Source organism: Saccopteryx bilineata, chromosome 9, assembly GCF_036850765.1.
Source record: "Saccopteryx bilineata isolate mSacBil1 chromosome 9, mSacBil1_pri_phased_curated, whole genome shotgun sequence".
Taxonomy (NCBI): domain Eukaryota; kingdom Metazoa; phylum Chordata; class Mammalia; order Chiroptera; family Emballonuridae; genus Saccopteryx; species Saccopteryx bilineata.
This window is the reverse complement of record NC_089498.1, coordinates 43,055,210-43,075,596: the sequence shown is the minus strand read 5'-3', so window position 1 is coordinate 43,075,596 and position 20,387 is coordinate 43,055,210. Positions and strand designations below refer to the sequence as shown.

Sequence of the window (20,387 nt, the reverse complement as noted above, 5' to 3'; positions counted from 1 at the left end):
AAACAAAACAACCCAGTCCCACGTTACAGATATGGTATCTAAGGCTCAGAGGTGCAATCATTCAGTGTAAGTAGATAGGTCAAATTCGAACCCTATTTTATCTGCGCCCTCACTCGCTCCGCAGTACCAATCCTGGTGGAAGGAGATCCGAGAGTAGGAGTAGAAAATACACTCGCCCCAGTCACAAAAACAAACCAAAAATATTCCCTAGTACCGCTTTCCTTTCTGCTTAAACCAATGGAAATTCCGAATGGTAACAGATGGATGCCTCAACCACTTGGCGCAGGGAGGTGGGAGCGTCACCTTCTTCCGATTGGACGAATGTGGCCGCCTGCTTTGCCGGGTTTCCCGTGACTCCGCCTTGTGTGGCGCGCCCGGGGCGTGGCCTGGGATTCCCGGGGAGGGGAGGCCACTGTGTGTCCTTGGACCGAGAGGGGAGGTGACTCCAGCCGAAGAGGAGGACGCAGAATGAAGGCCATGAGGGTGAGGGCCCCCACGGGCCGGCCGGGGCCCCAACCTGGAAGCCTTAGTCCTAATACAAGACTCCTAAAATGTCCCTGGATTTGGGGCCTTGGAACGTGAGCACCCTTCAGGGTCCGAGTCTCCCTCCTCAACAACCTGGGACCCCCACCCCCACATCCAAGAGCTTCTCAGATAGCCGGGGACCGCTGACGTGGCCCAAAGCCCCGGGCTTGAACTCCTTTCCTTCGTCCAGGGTCCCCCTTAACACCTTGGAGCCAGGTGCTGGGAATGACACCCCTTTCCTCTTCCCGGACTTTTTAGGCTGTCTGGAAACCTGACTGCCTCACATCCCATTAATCCCGGAAACCCGCACTCTAAAAAACTCCTGCGGACCTGAGTCTCTCTTTTGGGTCCGCTCCTCTTCCAGGACCCTCTAGACAGGCTGCTAACCTCCAAGCCAGACCCTCTAGGCATGAGTACCCCCTTCTTCTGGTTTTTTTTTTTTTTAATTTATTGCTTTTTGCAAGTGGGAGGGAGAGAGACAGAGACAGGAACATTGGATCTATTCCTGTATGTGCCCTGACCGGGGATCCAGCCGGCAACCTCTGTGCTTCTGGGCGAGGCTCTAAGCAGCCGGATAAGGCCAGGGCCTTCTGGGCCTTTCATGACAGGACACTCAACCCCATTCCTGATGGCAATTCTGGTCTTGCCTTTAGGAAGCTCTCATGGCATAGACTCGTCCCCTTATACCCCGTCGGACCCACTTCAAGATGCCTCTCCAGGTACCTCTAATACCCATTCCCCCCCACCCCCCAGGTTTCCCAGGCATTGATTCGCTCCTTCAGCTCATCCGCCCGGAACCGCATGGAGAACCGAGTGGCTGAGAAACAGAAACTCTTCCAGGTAGGCTGAGCGGGGAAGAGGCGAGGGAAGGGCGGGGGACGTTAGACCCTGAGGGAGGCGGGGGATACCGTGGTGCCTACAGCCAGCCCCCTTTTCTTATTGGACACCCCCTATATCAGGCGAACAATGACCTCCCGGTGCACTTGAAAGGCGGGGGAACCGACAACATTCTGTACCGATTGACCATGGCGCTGTGTCTGGGAGGTGAGTGCAGGGCCCAGCTGGCCTGAGCTGCAGGAGGTGGGCAGGAGCTGGAAAGCGAGCTGGTTCCTGGGCTGCAGTTTAGGGAGTGGATTGGATTCTGAGCTGGCCACGTTTGGGGAAGGGACTGGAGTCCAGGCTAACAGATAGGGAGGGAGCACCCTAGGGCTTGAGCGTCTGTCCCAGGAGGGACCCAGGCAGGAGCTGGGTAGAAAGTTCAGGGCCTGTCTGGATCAAGAACCAGGGATTCCCCACCAGAAGAGCAGTTTGGGGAGAGAGCTTGAATCATGAACTGGGTTTGGGATCCAGACTGGTGATTGGCAAATCTGAAGAGGGGCTTAGGAGCCCAAGGGATTCGGGGAAACGATCGGAGTCTCATTCTGTACCCCCCTCCCTCCCTAGGCACGGCCTACACCCTCTATTGCCTTGGCTGGGCTTCCTTCCCCCACAAGAAGTGAGACCCAGAAGCCTACAGGACCTGAAGAACTTGAACAAGCATCAATAAATGTGCTGGCTTCCTGGGGGTCCCAGTCCAGCTCTGGCCTCTGTGTGTGCCCCTCAGCCCGTCCTCCCACGAGCAAGCAGTCTGTCCTTTGGACAGCTCGTTGTCCCAGCCTTGAGTACCTCATTCTAGACCAGGCCTATTCCTAGGATGTCACTGCCTCTCAGCCCTCCCAGGGGGGCTCTAGGGGCCCCAGATGGCACCCTTGGGCTGCCCCTCAGGCTTGAGGACCTAGAGTGGTGTCCTCAAGTAGGACAGGGGCTCTGTATCTTCAGCTAGCACCCCCTCTTCCTGCAGAAGCTCAGGGGTGGAAAGGAAGATGCTAAGCATGGTCATGACAAAACAGGCAGAGGCAAGTTAAGGACAAACCCACTCATGCAGAGAGGAGAGCTGGACAAACATGGCCTTGGCGGACAGAACCAGGGTGGCACTGACTCTCCTCCCTGCCCTGGCAGCAGGAGCAGTGTGCCCAGGCCTCTGGGGCCAGTCTCAGCTTCCACAGAATCTCTGAAGCATCTCCACAAGAATGAGGCTATGAGGCTGTAGCTCAAGGGATCCAGTATGAGAAAGACACACAGATCGAGCCTTAGGATAGACATAAAAGCCCACACAACCACCTCCACTCCACCCCCAGGACCCAGGCGCCCTCTGTCCCAGACAGAGCCTGAGTCAGCCCTCAACTCTCAGAACAGGAGGCAGATCTCAGCAGCAACTGGGGTGCATTTATTTATATTTCCTTCAGGACCTGTCAGGCTGGGAGCAGAATACAAAGGCACTGGGGCATGTGGGCCTGTTACGGCCTGGAGTTCAGCTGCCTGGGTGGTTAACTGAACAGGTGTGCCAGGGTGCACTGGGACTGGGTGATCCTCCCAGAACTTGGAGAAGGGCCCTTGGAGCGTGGAAGCAACACAACTTGGCACAGATGCACGAGAAGAGTTATGGAGTGGGTGTGAAATGATTGTGCTGAGGGTGGAGTGACCCATGAGGCAGGATGTGTTAAGAGTGTCTTAGAGCCAGGGGTAACTTGGGGCATGGCAGGTTGGGACATGTTGGGCCCTTGCTGTTGTTTAATAAACTAGGTGCCAATGGCTGGAAGAACAGAAAAGCTGGTGGGTCAGAGCAGGACCCACAAAGACATGACTGCAGACAGGATCAGCCCTGGGAGAAACCGGAGTCCAAGGTGACAAGGTGATGAGGGAAGAGGTCTGGGTTCCCATTCAGGAATACATGGTCAGCTGCAGCCACTGGGGAGAGAAGAGTGCAGAGAGTGAGGAGGAGGGGAATAGGGAGGATAGGAGGGAGCGAGCCCAGGTCAGAGCTGAGAGGAGGTCCCTTGCTATAAACCTGCATCCCAGGATGGGAGTTCTTACCTCCTGGATGTTCACCTGAATTTGGCCACTGCCATCTTTGTCAAGAGATTTGAAAGCACCTAGAGGAGAAGAAGAGGTTTGGGGTGGGTGACTTTTAGGATAAAAATATACACGGGGTGATGATAACAATGCTGAGTACCTTGTACCAAGCACTATATAAAGTGTATTAACTCATTTAATCCAGTTCTGTGAGATAAGTGTCATTTTAAAATTTGGCGCAGAGGATAAAGCGTTGACCTGGAACGCTGAGGTTGCTGGTTCAAAACCCTGCCTGACCAGGCGGTGGCGCAGTGGATAGAACGTAGGACTGGGATGTGGGGGACCCAGGTTCGAGACCCCGAGGTCGCCAGCTTGAGTGTGGGCTCATCTGGTTTGATCAAGGCTCACCAGCTTGAGCCCAAGGTCGCTGGTTTGAGCAAGGGGTTACTCGGTCTCCTGTAGCCCCTCCAGTCAAGGCACATATGAGAAATCAACTCTCCCACTGGGGCTACTTCTTCTCACCCCTAAGGTCTCAGCTAACACATGCCTTCCTCCAGGAAGCCCTCCTTGACCCCCTTAGGCTGCCTCTTTTTTTTTTTTTTTTTTACAGGGACAGAGAGAGAGTCAGAGAGAGGGATAGATAGGGACAGACAGGAATGGAGAGAGATGAGAAGCATCAATCATCAGTTTTTTGTTGCGACACCTTAGTTGTTCATTGATTGCTTTCTCATATGTGCCTTGACGGTGGCCTTCAGCAGACCGAGTAACCCCTTGCTGGAGCCAGCAACCTTGGGTCCAAGCTGGTGAGCCTTGCTCAAACCAGATGAGCCTGCACTCAAGCTGGCAACCTCGGGGTCTCGAACCTGGGTCCTTCTGCATCCCAGTCTGACGCTCTATCCACTGCGCCACCGCCTGGTCAGGCTGCCTCTTGAGTTTAAAGCCCTCAGAGCTTCCCCTATCACAAACCTAAACCCACTGTGCCCTGAGCTTCCCCTCACAGCCCCCCTCTCTGCCCCGAGCTTCCCGTCTCAGCAGTAACCGTTCTGAGCTCACTGTCTGATGATGTGCCGCTCTTCCACTGACTGTGAGTGCGGTGAGGGCACGCTCTGGGGCTGTTTCGGTCACAGCAGTGCCCCCACTATTGCCCACCTCAGGAATAGGCTCAAAGACCATGGCTGATGGAGGCTGGACAAATAAAATCTCCACCTGGGAAGAGAGCTGGGATGTCACTCACGGAACATGGCATCCAGCCTGACCAGGCAGCTGATGAAGTTGTCAAAGTCCATGTTCCCATCCTCATCTGAGTAGCGTCGGATGATCATGTTATAGAGATGCTCATTTAGGTGGAACCCTGACAACGGTTTAGTCTCTCAGGTGTGGAGGCCACATGGCCCAGCCCACTCCCAGCCCCAGAAGGCAGGCTCAGAGCAGCCTAGTGGGGGCTCACCCATCCAGCCCTCAGCCCCACCATGTTCCCACGAGCCATACCTGCTGCCTGAAAGGCCCCCGGGAGTTCACTGCTGCCAATGGTCCCTGAACGGTCCACATCAAACTGTTTGTAGATGGCCTGTGAGGACAGGGAATTGGGGGATCAACTGAGCATCACAGGGCACAGCATCTCCATGACTTAGGAGTCTTCATGGTAGGAATTTCAGGTCACCACACACCTGCCACTTTTTGATGTTGTTCCACAAGTACTTGAACTCCTCGAAACCCAACTTGCCTGTTGTGTCACTCTGGCAGAACGGTGTTAGGAACAACAACCCAATGCACGCATTGTGTACCCTGTGTATACGGCGGCGGCAACAGCTACGCAGGGAAACAGCTAAAACCCAGCTCCTGTCTCACCTGGTCACATCACTTTGGGTGTGCTGCTAGCTCTTTTTTTTTTTTTTTTAATGTTTATTGTATAGATTTTAGAGAGGAAGGGAGAGAGGGAGAGAAAGACTGGAACATCTATGTACTCCTGTATGTGCGCTGACCAAGGACTGAACCGGCAGGCGTCGTCTGCTTCTGGACAACACTCTGATCAACCGAGCCATCTGGCCAGGGCTATTTCTCATTTTATACTTATTTTACTTTATGTTTCCAGATGGTAAGAACTCTCTTTAAACAGTAATTTATTTATTTATTTATTTATTTTGGGGGGGGGGGGAGAGTGAGAGAGAGAAAGAAGGGGGAGGAGCAGGAAGCATCAACTCCCATATGTGCCTTGACCAGGCAAGCCAGGGTTTTGAACCGGCGACCTCAGTGTTTCCAGGTTGATGCTTTATCCACTGCGCCACCACAGGTCAGGCAAGAACTCTCTTTAAACATAACCATGTGGAATTATAATGAACTTTTCCAAACTATACATTTCTCACCTGAGAATAGTTGCTAATTCATTATTTATAAAATTCTTGATAGTAATTCGATTTCCTAAATGTTAGGACATAGAAAAAACAAGGGCATCTTAGAGCTCGAAGAAAATGAGGTGACAGTGGTGAATACCTGCTGGGTTTGTGACCAGAGCAGAATGAGATACTGACAGAAAGCCATTAGCTCAAGAGCTGGCACTTTATAAATTCTCAATAACAAGGGCCAAGATTTACCAGATTATCTACTACACACCAGACAGTTTTAAGCTTCTCAGGGACATCACTTTTCTCACTAAATCCTCAAGACACCAGCCCCACCAATATTATTCCCGTTAGAGACAGAAGCAGGTTCAAGCTGAAAAATCTACCTCCATTAAGATCACAACAGTTAACACATACAGAGACCACTTACTATGTTATACACTGTGCTAAACCTTTTTTTTTTTTTTTTTACAGAGGCAGAGATAGACAGGGACAGACAGACAGGAACGGAGAGGGATGAGAAGCATCAATTATCAGTTTCGCGTTGTGCGCTGCAACTTCTTAGTTGTTCATTGATTGCTTTCTCACATGTGCCCTGACTGTGGGCCTTCAGCAGACAGAGTAACCCCCTGCTGGAGCCAGCGACCTTGGGCCAAGCTGGTGAGCTCTTTGCTCAAGCCAGATGAGCCCGCGCTCAAGCTGGCGACCTTGGGGTCTCGAACCTGGGTCCTTCCGCATCCCAGTCCGACGCTCTATCCACTGCGCCACCACCCGGTCAGGCTGTGCTAAACCTTTTGCATGTAACTCGAATTCGGTATCATCATCCACCCATTTTACAGCTAGGCAAATTGGAGCACAGCGAGGCTCAGTAACCTTGCTTAGGGACAGAGCTAGAATTGTTTAACCCTATGTCATACATGTATGTGATCACATGATGTGAATACATGTATGTATCTGCACTGACCTATGTGCTAAGTGTGCAGTATATCCAAGATCAAATAATGACTGGACCATGTGCAAATAGACATATGTGTTCTTGTGCACTGCCATCACGTATCATCCTATATATAGGTGTGCCCTTGTGTGTGCATGTGGACACACCTATGGCCGTTATAAGCTTGGGTTCTCAAGCCCAAAAGACCTAGAGTTCAAATACCTATCCTGCCACTTACTCTTTATAACTTCAAATGACTGCCTCTCTCTTAGTCTGTTTCTTTACCTACAGAATGGAATATAATAACTATATATCTAACAGGATGGCTGTGAAGTCCATGTAAGTGCCAGCTGTGACAGCTGAAGTTATTACTGATTGCCACATGTCCATTGGTGGATGTGTTCTAATGTATTCCCGTCCACATCTGCAGGAAAGCTATACCCTGGCTCCCACTCATACTCTCAGAAAATTCCTTCTTCGCCCAGTGCCTCCCCAAGACTGTACTCAAGGATACATCCATCACGGCCACCATGCTGCGACACGTGTCAATGCCAAAACCATCAGTCTTCAGGTCAGGGTCTGTAGGGAACATGTTGAAGATCAGAGGCCAGAGGTCATAGCTATCCCAGCTGCTGTACCTCGAAACCTGCCCTGTGTGTTGACCCCAGTCACTCACGTCGGGTCACAACCTTGTTGAGAATGTTCATGAGTTCTGTGGCGCTGACCTCCATGTCCTGCAGGGAAGTTTAGGGTGGATCAGGATGACTGAAAGGGGTCTGGGCATGTCATGAAGGAGGATAGGAACTTTGGGATTGCCATGGTTGAGTGTGTGTGTGCGAGGGCCACCCACGGGAAAGTATGGAAGAGTCAGGACAGGTCTGGGGACCCAGGGTTACTTACATCTCCAGCCAGCTGGACAAAGAGCCTCCGGAACTGCCGGACCTCCTCACTCTCATTGGCCTCGATGTTGGAGTAATGGGTGCGTGGGGGCTGCAGTGGGAGGAGATCTCAGAGAAGGTAGGGGGAGGGGTGGGGAGGCGTGCCCTGGCCAGTACAGCCCTAGATGGTAAAGTCAGAGTGGACTGGGTGGCTTAGTGATCAAAGGAATGAGAGGTGGTCAGTGAATAGGGAGTGGATAATAGCTAAGTTTGAGGACATGACAAGGGAGAGACTTAATGGACGGGATCTCATAAGATGGAGGAGGAGCAGAGCTTCTCCAAAGGGACAAGAAGGGGTGCTAGAAAAGGCCTCGGAGTAGGAAGAAAGGCCTCAGGTTGTGGAGGGCGGCTTACCGGGGGTTCTGGATTATACTGCGCAGCAGCCTCGCTGGAAGGAAACAGAGGAATTAGCACCAAGGAGCGGGGCCTCCAATGGGCAGCACTAGCCCCCACACCCTAACCCCCCAAACCCCAGCCTGCCACCCTCCCTACCTGTTCCCTCCGCCTGCCTTATCTGTTCTTGTCCTCACCTGTCCCTATCCTTGCTGCCCTGGTTGCGCCCACGAGAAAACTCGGGCCGACCTCAAAGTAGGTTCCATTCCCACCAGGTCACACCTGCCCAATGCCAACTTCCTCAACAGACCCAGCCCCTTCAAGGGCTCACTTCATAAAACCTATGCCCCAGCTTCTCGGGGCTCCAAACTCCTCAGATCCCATCTGTCTAGGAACCTACCTCACCGCTAGAGCTTTCTGGCCGCTGGTGTCTTCCCAGCACCCCACCCCAGCTCCATTAGTTCTTGCCCCTTGGAGAGATCATTGCTCAGTGGCCAAGATTATTTAAGCCCCTAATTAGGCTAATTAGACCACCTGTCCTACCTCCAGGACATCTTTCTATTTTAATCCAGCCAGTTCCAGGCCAGGCTGAGCCCTTTCAAGACCATTTCTCCTATCCCAGTAGGCCTTGGCCTCTTCTGGGAACACCTCTTCATTGACCAACCTAGGACGGCCGCGCCGAGCGCATAAGACAAGCCTTGCCCCCATAAAGTGACACCCAGCCTCACTGGCCCCGCCCCCTTAACGTTCGTCTGCAGGTTAGCGGAAGCCGGCGGTGGCCAGTCCCAGGAAGCCCCACCTCCAAAGCCCCGCCAAGACACAACAGATCCACCAGATCGCCAGCCCCCAAGTGCAGCCCAGCCCCCACGAGCTGCAGTCAGCCTCATTAGGGCCCGCCCCTTCAAGGCCAGCTTCCTAGCCCAGGTCCGGCCCAGCCTAATTAAGGCTCCAAGTCAGCCTCCAGGTTACCCATTCTATTCTTGCGGGACAAACCTCCAACACAAGGACCCGCCCCCTTAGGACCCGCCCTACCTGATGGCACTGATGACCCCGCCCAAGATACGCATGGCAGTTCCGCCTCCGGCTCCGCCGCCGCCGCCGCCGCCTCCTCCGCCGCCCCCACCACCGGCTCCGCTGATCAGGCCTCCGAGCACATTCCCCAGGCCGCCGCCCAGACCACCTCCTCCCCCGCCGCCGCCACCACCACCGCCCTTCAAGAACGAGTTAACCAGGAACATGGCTGCGATTCAAGATTCCTAGAGAGAAAAAAGGGGTTAGGTGGCCACCTCGCCCCGAGCCTGCCCCCTCCCCATAAAAACAAGAATTTCAGGCAGTTGGACGTGGAGAAATATGAGGCCTTCAGGAAGGGGCCTATCCTCCGGTTGGGGCTTAAAGTGTCCATTCGGGAGGGGATCTGGGCTTCTGGGAGAGGGCAGTCCTGGGGGGAGGGGTACGATAGGAACGGAGGATCAGGTTAGAAACCCTCTTTGGAATCAAAGCGTCCCCGTCAGGCTTGAGGGGCCCTGGATTGAGTTTACACAAAGGCATCATTAAGGGTAGGGGTCCGGGTCTGGTGGGGTTCTCGGGGGGCCGCAAGTTAGTGTAAGGCATCCTTGATATATCTGGGCGCTCAAATCTGAATGAGCTCCAGAGACCTAGCACTGGACAACAGGTCTCGGGTCCCCGGGGCAGGGTTTTGAAATTTTAGACACTCCCAGCAGCGGGATTACAGTGTCATGTCACTGGTGGGTCTGAGTTCGTGGGAGTAAGCTCCGGGTCTAAGATAACGGAGTTCCCCATTAGAATTGAAGCATGAGTCTAGAATCGTGGTTCTGGGAGCACCACCCCCACCCCAGGGCATAATTTACAGCGCACCTTCCAGATCCAAGGCTTTGTATTTTTAAACCCTGAGACGGAGGGTAGAGTGTCCAGGGCGGTATAATGGGGGCAGGACAGGTCTGGAGGTCCCAATCTGAGATCGGAAATCTTGGGGACCCCTGAAGCCAGGATTTAGGGTCTCGTCGGGTCTGCGGCCCTAAAGGCTGGGATTACGGAGTACAAGGGTAGTCTGGCCCGAAAGCTCACCTCCTCTCTCACACGTCCGCCAACCCGCTCGCCTGCAGCTCCGGAGCTTCTGGCTGCATCCGGCTCGGTAGGGCGGAGCCGGTGACTCAGGCAGCTTGGACCGGGTCAGCCTCTGCGGGACAGCTCAGCCGGCATCCGCGCGGTCCTACGGCCGCCCTGGAACCCGCCTGCGCGAGCGGCTCGGCCTTGCTGACTGGCTGCGCCACCCCGGCTTTGCTCGATGTGCTTCAGGCGCCGGGGACTGAGCTCTGCGTTAATTTCATTGGTCTGAGGTCTTCCAACACCTCTCCAACCCGGGTGAAGACGTCCAGGGACGGGAACTCCAAGGTCGCTGTTTGAATTTTTTCCCCGAAGTCGGGGTCCCCCTGGCTACAGATGCGGTTTTCGGTCTGCCCCAAACGGGCCTCTTGGCCCCTGTCCTGGTCTTGTCGCGACAATTAGAGACCCCGAGTTTTATTTAACTCATGGTCGGGGACAAGAGCCTGCATCCATGGCGGGGACCAAGGCTAGACTAGATTTACCCCGACCTTGCCTCTGCCTCAGGCGCTAGAGTGGCTCTGGCCGGGTGGATCCCGGTCCGGCGCATGCGGGAGTCTGTCTGACTGCCTCCCTGTTTCCAATTCAGAAAAATAAAAAAAATATAAAAATTAAGGAAAAAAAAATTGGAAAGTGGGAACAAAGGTTCCCATGCCCCCTTTACTAAGTTCCTACTATAACTAAGTCATTAATATAGTAGCTGTTCTTCTGTCTGTACCCACGCTGTTCCCTCTTCCTGCAGCCCACCTGGATTCCTCACCTGGTTGACTTGCCTACTCTTAGATAATACTGATAAAAATAACCCTCCTAAACACTTTACATTTATCAGTTCATATGTCTTCATAAGGGTCAATATATTATCTTCATTTTACAAATAAAAAATCTGACTCTAAGATTAAACTCCCTAGCTTGTACTCTTAACCACTACCCTATTGCATTGATTCTTCAATAATATAATTAATATGATAATAGCTCAGATAACATGATCAAAACAGATAAAACCCATAGTCAAGGTTAATGCTACCTGAGGGCTTGTTGGAGTCAGGACAAGGAACTGCTGCTACACCAGCCTTGTCTATAGAGCAGAAACTAACCAGAGAGGCTCTGGCGGCAGGGTCACTTGCCTCAGGTCACAGAGGGTGTCAGGACCAGGTCTGAACCTGGGCTTGGCTGTGCCAAACCTGGTAATGACTAATCCAGATTCCCTTCTGAACACACCCTCCCTACCACACTGAGCGCTTCTGTTCTTTATCCAGGGCTCACTTGCTGCCAGGCCTTCACATGGGCTGTGCCCTCTATGTAGAATACTCCATCTCACTTTTCTGCCAGGTTTTATACCTACTCAGGCTTTGATGTCAGCTCAGGAGTCACCTCTTCTGGGAAGCTCTCCCTGTCTTCCACCCCCATCAGAGACTGGGTGCAGCTTCCAGTTAACATGCTTATAACTTGTACTTTCTCTTAGCACTCACTACCAATTACAATCATTGTTGATAGATAAAATGACTACTCAACTGCCATCCCAGGGCAGGCCCCAAGGAGGAGGAAACAGAACATTCTCATCCCCCACTGTGAGGCTGTAGTTAATTTGCTTGCTATTCTCTCTTAATGGCTTCCTGGCCTTTACTTTGTAATGTAGCAAAAAGTTTACCTTTACAGGAACGTCAGGAAAAGTTTAGGCTGAGGAAGGAGCAGACACTTAGGGGAGTTGAAATCACAGTAGTTGTTTGTAAAAGCCTAGCCACAGTCCCAGAGGTGTCAGGTCCCAGCTGTTCCTGGAAGACACCTGACCCCTTGGCTATCTTCAAGATTTGTGAGTTCATGCTTCCTCATCTCTAGCCCTTCCCTCAAAAACTAAAGAGTAGAAAAAAAAACAAAACCAAAAAACTAAAGAATAGGAGGCTCTGCAGGCACATCAATATCTAAGCAGCCCCTCTCCTGGCACAACTGAGGGCCACTACTCGACTCCAAGGCCCCCTCTAACCCCACCTCAGTGCCTCACCCCTCAGTGCCTCAAGTCTACACAAATAGTGATCTCAGGAAGTTCCTCTCAGATCTCTGACTAACCCCCCCCCCACTCCCCATCTCATTCCACACTACTGTTACCATTTATCACCTGCTAACATCCTGTCTAGTTTACTTATTTCTCGAGTTTCTTGTCTCTATCACCCACTAGAATGTAAGCTCCACAAGGGCAGGGATTTTTCTTTTGTTCACTACTAGTCAATTCTTAGAACAGTGCTCAGCGCATCTTTGGTACACGTATTTGTTGACTGAATGAAATGTTTTGTTTGGATTTTCTCATTGAAGTTTTAGCACTATCAATGAGATAGTACAGAAAGCATTATTAAAATCTTCCACCATCTTCTAGACTCTTTTGAACTCAGGCATGGTTATGTGACTTGCTTTAGCCAATAAAATGTGAGTGGAAGTGTCTCTTTCCAGACTTTCCGGTAGTAGTTACCTGAAAGGGGACGGCCTAGCCCTTAGCTGGTCTGCCTTGGGCCAGCTAGTGGCTTGTGGGTTCTTGACTTTATGCAGGAACGATTTCACAACATAAGTCCAGGTGATTTTGAAAGCACGTTTATTAAAGCTGGGGACAGTGAAACAAAGGAAAGGCTTAGAATAGAAGCAGCAACAGGAGAGCCAAGGTGGGGCTGACTGGGAAGTCAGAGAAAAGGGGGTCTTAGAGACAGGCTCAGGGCCACTGCCCTGGTTGCAAGTCTCATGGGGACCCTCAGAGTTCCTGTGGGGAAAGAAGGGGAAGGGAAAAGTGCGGGCATACTACCAGGAGAGAAAGCACACGCTGGTTCTCTTGAGGGTTTTACAGGCTAGTATGCAGTTTAGGGGAGGTCTTAAGGGAGGATCTCAATAGAATATTTTTTTTTTTTTTTTTAATTTTTTTTTTTTTTTTTTTTACAGGGACAAAGAGAGAGTCAGAGAAAGGGATAGACAGACAGGAACAGACAGAGATGAGAAGCATCAATCATCAGTTTTTTTGTTGCGACATCTTAGTTGTTCATTGATTGCTTTCTCATATGTGCCTTGACCGCGGACCTTCAGCAGACCGAGTAACGCCTTGCTGGAGCCAGCGACCTTAGGTCCAAGCTGGTGAGCTTTTGCTTAAACTAGATGAGCCGGCGCTCAAGCTGGCGACCTCGGGGTCTCGAACCTGGGTCTTCTGCATCCCAGTCCAACGCTCTATCCACTGCGCCACGCCTGGTCAGGCTCAATAGAATATTAATCAGCTTTTCCTGTGTACCCTTACAGTCGTGGTCTCCACTGATTGGCTAGTGCCAAGGCAGTGGGTCATTGGTCATTGCAGCTGGTGTCACCTGCCTGGTTTTGCTGCTCTTTTGGGCTTGGAGCTGAAATACAGCTGAGGCCTAGATGTTACCTCTGAGGAGGAAAAGTCAAGGAGTCTAAGCTGCACGATCAGTGATATGCCAGGGGAAGAAAGGCCGCCCTGGGGGCGAGGTACGGAGGCACCAGTTTTGCCTGTTGCTAGGCACTGGGGGCTTTTAGCTCTGGTGACCTCCTGTATTTGGCTATAAATTACTTGGCCAGTGTGTTCAACTCTCTGTCTCAGTTTCTCCATTTCATTTGCCAAGGAATTTTCCTCGTTTCGAACTATCTTGCCTCAGGAGCATTTAAAAGCCAGTGCAAGATGTTCCATGCTCTCCTCCCCTGCCCAGGCAACCTTGGGAGCTATGCCAGCACAGAGGTGCCACATGAAGGAAGCTTGCCAGATTACTGAGCCATGACACGGAGGACGTGCCTGTTTCATGAGCAAGAAATAAATTTTGAGGTGTTAGTCCACTAAGATCTAGGACTCGTTTGTTAACACAGTGTAACCTAGCCTATTCTGACTGATGCAAGTGGAAATTATGATATGCCCCTGAGGAAACCAGAGATGGAATTACCTGTCTGAGATCACATAGCTGATAAGTGCCAGAGTTAAAATTCAGACCCAGAAGACTGGTTTTGTGGCTCATGCTTTAATGCTCACAATTTCCTGCCTCAATGATGTTAATTTTACAATGCTATCAATAAACTCGAAATAGTCATAACTACCCTTGCAAATGCCTCCTGAGGTCTTGATGAGAACCAGACTGGGATAACTGCTTTACAGGTATGTCTTGCAAGGTCTCTCACAACCCTGAGAAAGGAACTAACATGAGAGGAAGTGTAGGTTCAGAGAGGTGGAGTCAATTGCCCGAGGACATGGCAGAGCCGGGTCTAAACCCAAGCATGGTTGAAGCTAACATGCAATGACTAATACAGATTACTGTCGCTTCAATGATGTCCAGAGAGAATAAACAGACTAGAGAAAGAGATTTATTATAATCAATTGGTTCACATGATTAAGTTGGCTGAGAAGTCACACAATTAGCCATCTGCAAGTTGGAGGTTCAGGAAAGCCAATGGTTTAAATCCTGGTCCACGTGTGAAGGTCCAAGAATGAGGAGAGCCAATGATGTAAGTTCCAGAGTGAAGGCAGGAGAAGATCCATGTTCCAGCTCCAAGGTCAGCATGCAAATTATTTCTTCCTCTACCACTGTCAATTCACCTATTCCTTCTTTTCAGGCCCTCAAAGGATTGGATAAGGCCCACCCACATTGGGGAGGGCAATCTGCTTTACTCAGCCTATTGATTCTAATGCCATTTCCATCTAGAAATACCCTCACAGACACACTCAGAAATACTGTGTAGCTAAATACCTGAGCAACCCACATCCCAGTGAGGCTGACACATAAAATTAACCACCACTTAGCAGTGGATGAAGCATCAGCCTGGAATGCTGAGGTCACTGGTTCGAAACCCTGGGCTTGCCTGGTCAAGGCACATATGGGAGTTGATGCTTTCTGCTCCTCCCTGGCCTTCTCTCTCTCTCCTCTCTAAAAAAACAAACAAACAAACCACCCCTCTGTTCCTGCTCCTCTTCCCAAGCTCCCTTGCTGCCAGGCTCTTACACAGGATGGCTGAGCCATCCCCAGCCATCCTGTGCCTCTGCGGGAACAATCCTCCTACCATTTTACTTTGGAGTCAATCACCTCACCAAGGAAGCCTTTCCTGACCTCCCCATCACAGACTAGAACAGGTCGCCCTGTTATAAGCTCCCAGGACTTCTGGAATTTCTTCTCCAAGACACTCATAACAAACAATGATCCATAATGTTCAATAATATGTCTCCTGGACTGGATTAGGGGCCTTCTGATAGGGCCAGGGCTATCTTAGGCATGGTATGTCCCAGCATCACCCAGCCCAGGACCAGGCATGGAAAACATGGTCAAAAACTTTTAGCTGCCCTGGCTGGTTGGCTCAGCGGTAGAGCGTCAGCCTAGCGTGCGGAGGACCCGGGTTCGATTCCCGGCCAGGGCACACAGGAGAAGCGCCCATTTGCTTCTCCACCCCTCCGCCGCACTTTCCTCTCTGTCTCTCTCTTCCCTTCCCGCAGCCAAGGCTCCATTGGAGCAAAGATGGCCCGGGCGCTGGGGATGGCTCCTTGGCCTCTGCCTCAGGCACTAGAGTGGCTCTGGTCGCAACATGGCGACACCCAGGTTGGGCAGAGCATCGCCCCCTGGTGGGCAGAGTGTCGCCCCTGGTGGGCATGCTGGGTGGATCCCGGTCGGGCGCATGCGGGAGTCTGTCTGACTGTCTCTCCCTGTTTCCAGCTTCAGAAAAAAAAAAAAAAACCAAACTTTTAGCTATCATCATCTTTTGGGGGATTATTATTATTATTATTTTGTATTTTTCTGAAGCTGGAAACGGGGAGGCAGCCAGACAGTCGGTGTCGCTCTGCAGCGACCAGAGCCACTCTAGCGCCTGGGGCAGAGGCCAAGGAGCCATCCCCAGTGCCCGGGCCATCTTTTGCTCCAATGGAGCCTTGGCTGCAGGAGGGGGAGAGAGACAGAGAGGAAGGAGAGGGGGGAGGGGTGGAGAAGCAGATGGGTGCCTTTCCTGTGTGCCCTGGCTGGGAATCGAACCCGGGACTTCCGCACGCCAGGCCAACGCTCTACCACTGAGCCAACCGGCCAGGGCCGGGATTATTATTATTATTTTGAGAGACAGAGACAGGAAGAGGGAGGAGAGAGATGAGAAGCATCAACTTGTAGTTGCTTTAGTTTAGTTGTTTATGGATTGCTCCTCATATGTGCTTTGACTGGGGGGGCTCCAGCTGAGCCAGTGACCTTGGGCTCGAGCCAGAGACCTTGGACTTCAAGCCAGTGACCGTGGGATCATGTTAATGATCCCATGTTCAAGCCAGTAACCCTGTACTCAAGCTGCCAAACCACGCTCCAGCTGGCAACCTCAGGGTTTCGAACCAGGGCCCTAAGCATTCAGGGTCAACGCTCTATCCACTGCCACCACTGGTCAGATTGGGGGATTATTTATACAATTCAGACTTCCTCATCAAAGTGAAAACTCTGTCAAAAGAGTGTGTGTGCTTTCAAATGTTTTTTAAAATTGATTTCAGAGAGAGTAGGAGAGAAATGTCGATTTGTTGTTCTAGTTATGCATTCATTGGTTGATGCTTGTGTGTGTCCTCACCTGCAACTTTGTTGTATCAAATAACACTCTAACCAAACGAGGTACACGGCCAGGGCTAAGAGTGTGTGCTTTCATGATTGTACAGCAAAACTACCGTATCCTTCTAAATCATGATTCAAATGGCTCTTCTCCATAAGCCTGATCAGTCTGATGCTCTGAGTGTTCTTAATGATTTTGTAGACTGTGCAATTTTTCTTTTTGTAGTTATGCTATATTTCATAATTAAAGGTGTTTAAAATATCTATTAGTGCTTACTTATTGTAGAAAACATAAAAAAAATAGCCTGACCAGGTGGCAGTGCAGTGAATAGAGCATTGACCTGAGATGCCGAGGACCCAGGTTCGAAAACCCAAGATCACTGGCTTGAGCTCGGGTTCATCTGGCCTGAGAATGGGCTCACCAGCCAGCTTGAGCACAGAGTCACCAGCTTGAGCATGGGACCCCATAGTCACTGGCTTAAGCCCAAGGTAGTTGCCTTGAGCAAGGGGTCACTGGCTCAGCTGGAGCTCCGTGGTCAAGGCACATGAGAGAGCAATCAATGAACAACTAAAGTGCCACAACTATTAGTTGATGCTTCTCATCTCTCTTCCTCCCTGTCTCTTTCTGGCTCTCTCTCTCTCTCTAAAAAAACCCAATAAAACATATAAAGCAAAACATATTTTAAAAGAAAAAATATAGCCACTTTTCAAGACAACCTCTATATTTTAAATTTTTATTTATTAATTTTGGGGGTGGGAGAGACAGAAACAGTGATGTTTTCTTTTTTAAGATTTTACTTATTGATTTTACAGAGAGAGAGGGTGGGGAGGGAAAAGTATTAAATCATAGTTGCTTCAATTGAGTTGTTCATTGGTTGCTTGTCATATGTGCCTTGATCAGGCAAGCCTAGGGTTTCGAACCGGTGACCTCAGTATTCCAGGTCAATGCTCTATCCACTGCGCCACCATAGGCCAGTGTGATCTATTTCTGTATGTGCACTGACCAGGGATTGAGATGATGCTCTAACCAACCAAGCTATCCAGCCAGGGCAAGGCAACCTCTATTTAGTTATAGTTCCCTTCTGACTTTTTTCTGAGGGAAAAAAAAAAAAAAAAAAAAAAAATATATATATATATATATATATATATATATATATATATATATATTTTTTTATTCATTTTAGAGAGGAGAGAGAGAGAAGGGGGGAGGAGCAGGAAGCATCAACTCCCATATGTGCCTTGCCAGGACAGCCAGGGCCTCGAACCAGCGACCTCAGCATTCTAGGTCACCATTTTATCCACTGTGCCACCACAGGTCAGGTCTATTTTTATATATTTCTGACCATGGAAATTTGCACCCTGCCCATTTTGCAAACACCTTGTATTACCCTGGAATGAGCAGCTATATTGCCTTCAGCTGCTCACCTGTGACCTTACACATCCACTCTTTGCCCCAGAAAGAAACCAAGGAGATAACCTTCACAGAAGAGAGGGCAGAATAAATTAGACACCAAAGCTATGATTTCTCAGTTTATTTACGCCCTGACGGAGCGGAGTAAGTCCGCTTTCCCTCATTCTCCTTCCCACTGACTGGAACATGGATGTGATGGGAGCCATCCATCTTAAACCATGCAGCCCAGGGTACTGCCATCTATAGAAGCACTTTGGGTACCTGACACTAAGATCTTGAGGCCAGCCCTAGACTGCTAACACTCAGACCCTTTATGGGAGAAAGTTCTATTTTGCATAAGCCACTGTTATACTGAGTTCTACTACAGAGTTTATATTAAATCTAACCAATAGTGCCCACTGTATACATTCTGAGCAATTTACCATGTCCCTAAAAATATAATTTTGTGTGTGTTCATAATATTCTATCATCTGAAAGTTACTAGAATTTTTTTCAAACTCCTGGATGTGTGATGGGGATATAGTAAACAAAACTCATAGAGTTTATGTTCTAGCAGAGGGAGACACACAATAAACAAGGAAATAAACAATGTAACCTTTCTTTATTTTCAGATATAGCATGGTCCAAAATATGCAACAAAGATTGGCTAATTGCTACCAAAACTGCTGTCCTGTTGTTCCACGCACAGCTGAACTATAGTTCCCACCATCCATTGCAGTTTTGTGTGGATATGTAATTGACATAAGGCCAATGGCACTACTGTGTCCAATCTCCAAGCCTGACCTTAAAAACCTTCAATAGGTGGTCTCACTTTTTACCACACCCAGCGGCTCAACAGAGGGAACTCTTGAGACCTAATGAGACCTAAAGGGGGGAGGGAGCCACAAGATGGAAGGAGCCTGGGTCTCTGCTAGACTGTGGAGCAGTGACCCCACTGAGCTGCACTGAACTATTTATGAATTTAAAAAGTAAAATTAAGCCACTGAGTTTTAGAGGTTCTTTAGTTAACAGCAGCTAGTATCATTTACCTTAACTAATACACTCCACGAAGAAAGTGTTCTGTGGTAGAGTGATGACAAAAATAGTCTATAATTTTCCACCTTTACCTGTATCCATCCTTGCCCTGTACAATCTGACCTTACAGCTTCTCACATTAAAGGTGGAGTCTGGCCTGACCTGTGGTGGCGCAGTGGATAAAGCGTCGACCTGGAATGCTGAGGTCGCCAGTTCGAAACCCAGGGCTTGCCCAGTCAAGGCACATATGGGAGTTGATGCTTCCTGCTCCTCCCCCTTTCTCTCTCTCTCTCTCTTTCTCGCCCCTTCTCTAAAATAAATAAATAAAATCTTAAAAATATATATTAAAAAAAAAAAAAAAGGTGGAGTCTATGTCCCAGCCCTCTGAAGCTTGAAGCTTGTCTAGAACTGTCATTTACCAACAGAATGAAGTAAAAGACCTACTTCCTGGCCTAGCTCAAGAGGCCTTATGTGCCCTGAACTGTCCTCAGCGTTGGGAAACCATAATTTACATCTTTGCTGATTTGACAGACAAAAGGAGGTATCTTCAAATACCAGTGGGAGTTGCCTGACCTGTGGTGGCGCAGTGGATAAAGCGTTGACCTGGAAATGCTGAGGTCGCCGGTTCAAAACCCTGGGTTTGCCTGGTCAAGGCACATATGGGAGTTGATGCTTCTAGCTCCTCCCCCCTTCTTTCTCTCTTTCTCTCTCTCTCTCTCTCTCTCCCTCCCTCCCTCCCTCTCTCTAAAAATGAATAAAATAAAATTAAAAAAAAAAAAAAAATACCAGTGGGAGTGAACCTGACTCTCATGTATTTTTGGCCAGTGGTGTTTCTTCTATGAATCGTCTTTTCATATTATATGGCGATTTTTATTTATTGGCTTGTGTTGATTTCACATTACTTTATTAATATCTTTGTTCATTAAAGGTGTTAAGCAATTTCTTTTTTTTTTTTGGTATTTTTCTGAAGTTGGAAACGGGGAGGTAGTCAGACTTCCACATGTTCCTGACCGGGATCCACCCGGCATGCCCACCAGGGGGCGATGCTCTGCCCATCTGGGGCGTTGCTCTGCCGTAATCAGAGCCATTCTAGCGCCTGAGGCAGAGGCCACAGAGCCATCCTCAGCGCCCGGGCAAACTTTGTTCCAATGGAGCCTTGGCTGCGGGAGGGGAAGAGAGAGAAAGAGAGGAAGGAGAGGGGGAGGGGTGGAGAAGCAGATGGGCGCTTCTCCTGTGTGCCCTGGCCGGAAATCAAACCCGGGACTCCTGCACGCCAGGCTGACGCTCTACCAACCAGCCAGGGCCAATTTCCTATCATTTTTTGTTGCAAATATATTTCTCTGAGTATTCAAT

At 50.0% G+C, this 20,387-nt stretch overlaps 2 protein-coding genes across 3 annotated transcripts; one reads left to right on the top strand and one right to left on the bottom strand.

Annotated features, from left to right (window-relative positions):
- The first annotated feature begins 377 nt into the window (after positions 1–377).
- COX7A1 (cytochrome c oxidase subunit 7A1) lies at positions 378–2,101 on the top strand. 2 transcript variants are annotated; one of them, XM_066242601.1, is made up of 4 exons: positions 378–483; positions 1,279–1,365; positions 1,485–1,569; positions 1,969–2,101. In XM_066242601.1, the coding sequence occupies exons 1-4, from the start codon at positions 469–471 to the stop codon at positions 2,022–2,024; spliced, it is 243 nt and encodes an 80-aa protein (XP_066098698.1). In that variant the 5' UTR covers positions 378–468; the 3' UTR covers positions 2,025–2,101. The 2 variants fall into 2 exon arrangements, with proteins under 2 accessions (XP_066098698.1, XP_066098697.1); XM_066242600.1 differs by having other exon boundaries at positions 461–578.
- A 669-nt stretch (positions 2,102–2,770) lies between these two features.
- On the bottom strand, positions 2,771–10,516 carry CAPNS1 (calpain small subunit 1). Its single transcript, XM_066242599.1, has 11 exons — positions 10,047–10,516; positions 8,994–9,217; positions 7,983–8,016; positions 7,591–7,680; positions 7,367–7,424; positions 7,205–7,269; positions 5,085–5,153; positions 4,906–4,984; positions 4,652–4,768; positions 3,439–3,497; positions 2,771–3,312 (listed from the first exon to the last, which is right to left on the bottom strand). The coding sequence occupies exons 2-11, from the start codon at positions 9,197–9,199 to the stop codon at positions 3,286–3,288; spliced, it is 804 nt and encodes a 267-aa protein (XP_066098696.1). The 5' UTR covers positions 9,200–9,217; positions 10,047–10,516; the 3' UTR covers positions 2,771–3,285.
- Between the last annotated feature and the right edge of the window lie 9,871 nt (positions 10,517–20,387).

Excerpts from the sequence above, each read along its gene's own strand:
- COX7A1 (XM_066242600.1), top strand. The coding sequence starts at position 552 with ATGTCCCTGGATTTGGGGCCTTGGAAC. Across the intron at positions 579-1,278 it reads TGGATTTGGGGCCTTGGAAC|GTTTCCCAGGCATTGATTCG; the intron begins GTGAGCACCCTT and ends CCCACCCCCCAG. Across the intron at positions 1,366-1,484 it reads AGAAACAGAAACTCTTCCAG|GCGAACAATGACCTCCCGGT; the intron begins GTAGGCTGAGCG and ends CCCCTATATCAG.
- CAPNS1 (XM_066242599.1), bottom strand. The coding sequence starts at position 9,199 with ATGTTCCTGGTTAACTCGTTCTTGAAGGGCGGTGGTGGTGGCGGCGGC. Across the intron at positions 7,681-7,982 it reads AGTATAATCCAGAACCCCCG|CCCCCACGCACCCATTACTC; the intron begins GTAAGCCGCCCT and ends CTCCCACTGCAG. Across the intron at positions 7,425-7,590 it reads TTGTCCAGCTGGCTGGAGAT|GACATGGAGGTCAGCGCCAC; the intron begins GTAAGTAACCCT and ends ACTTCCCTGCAG.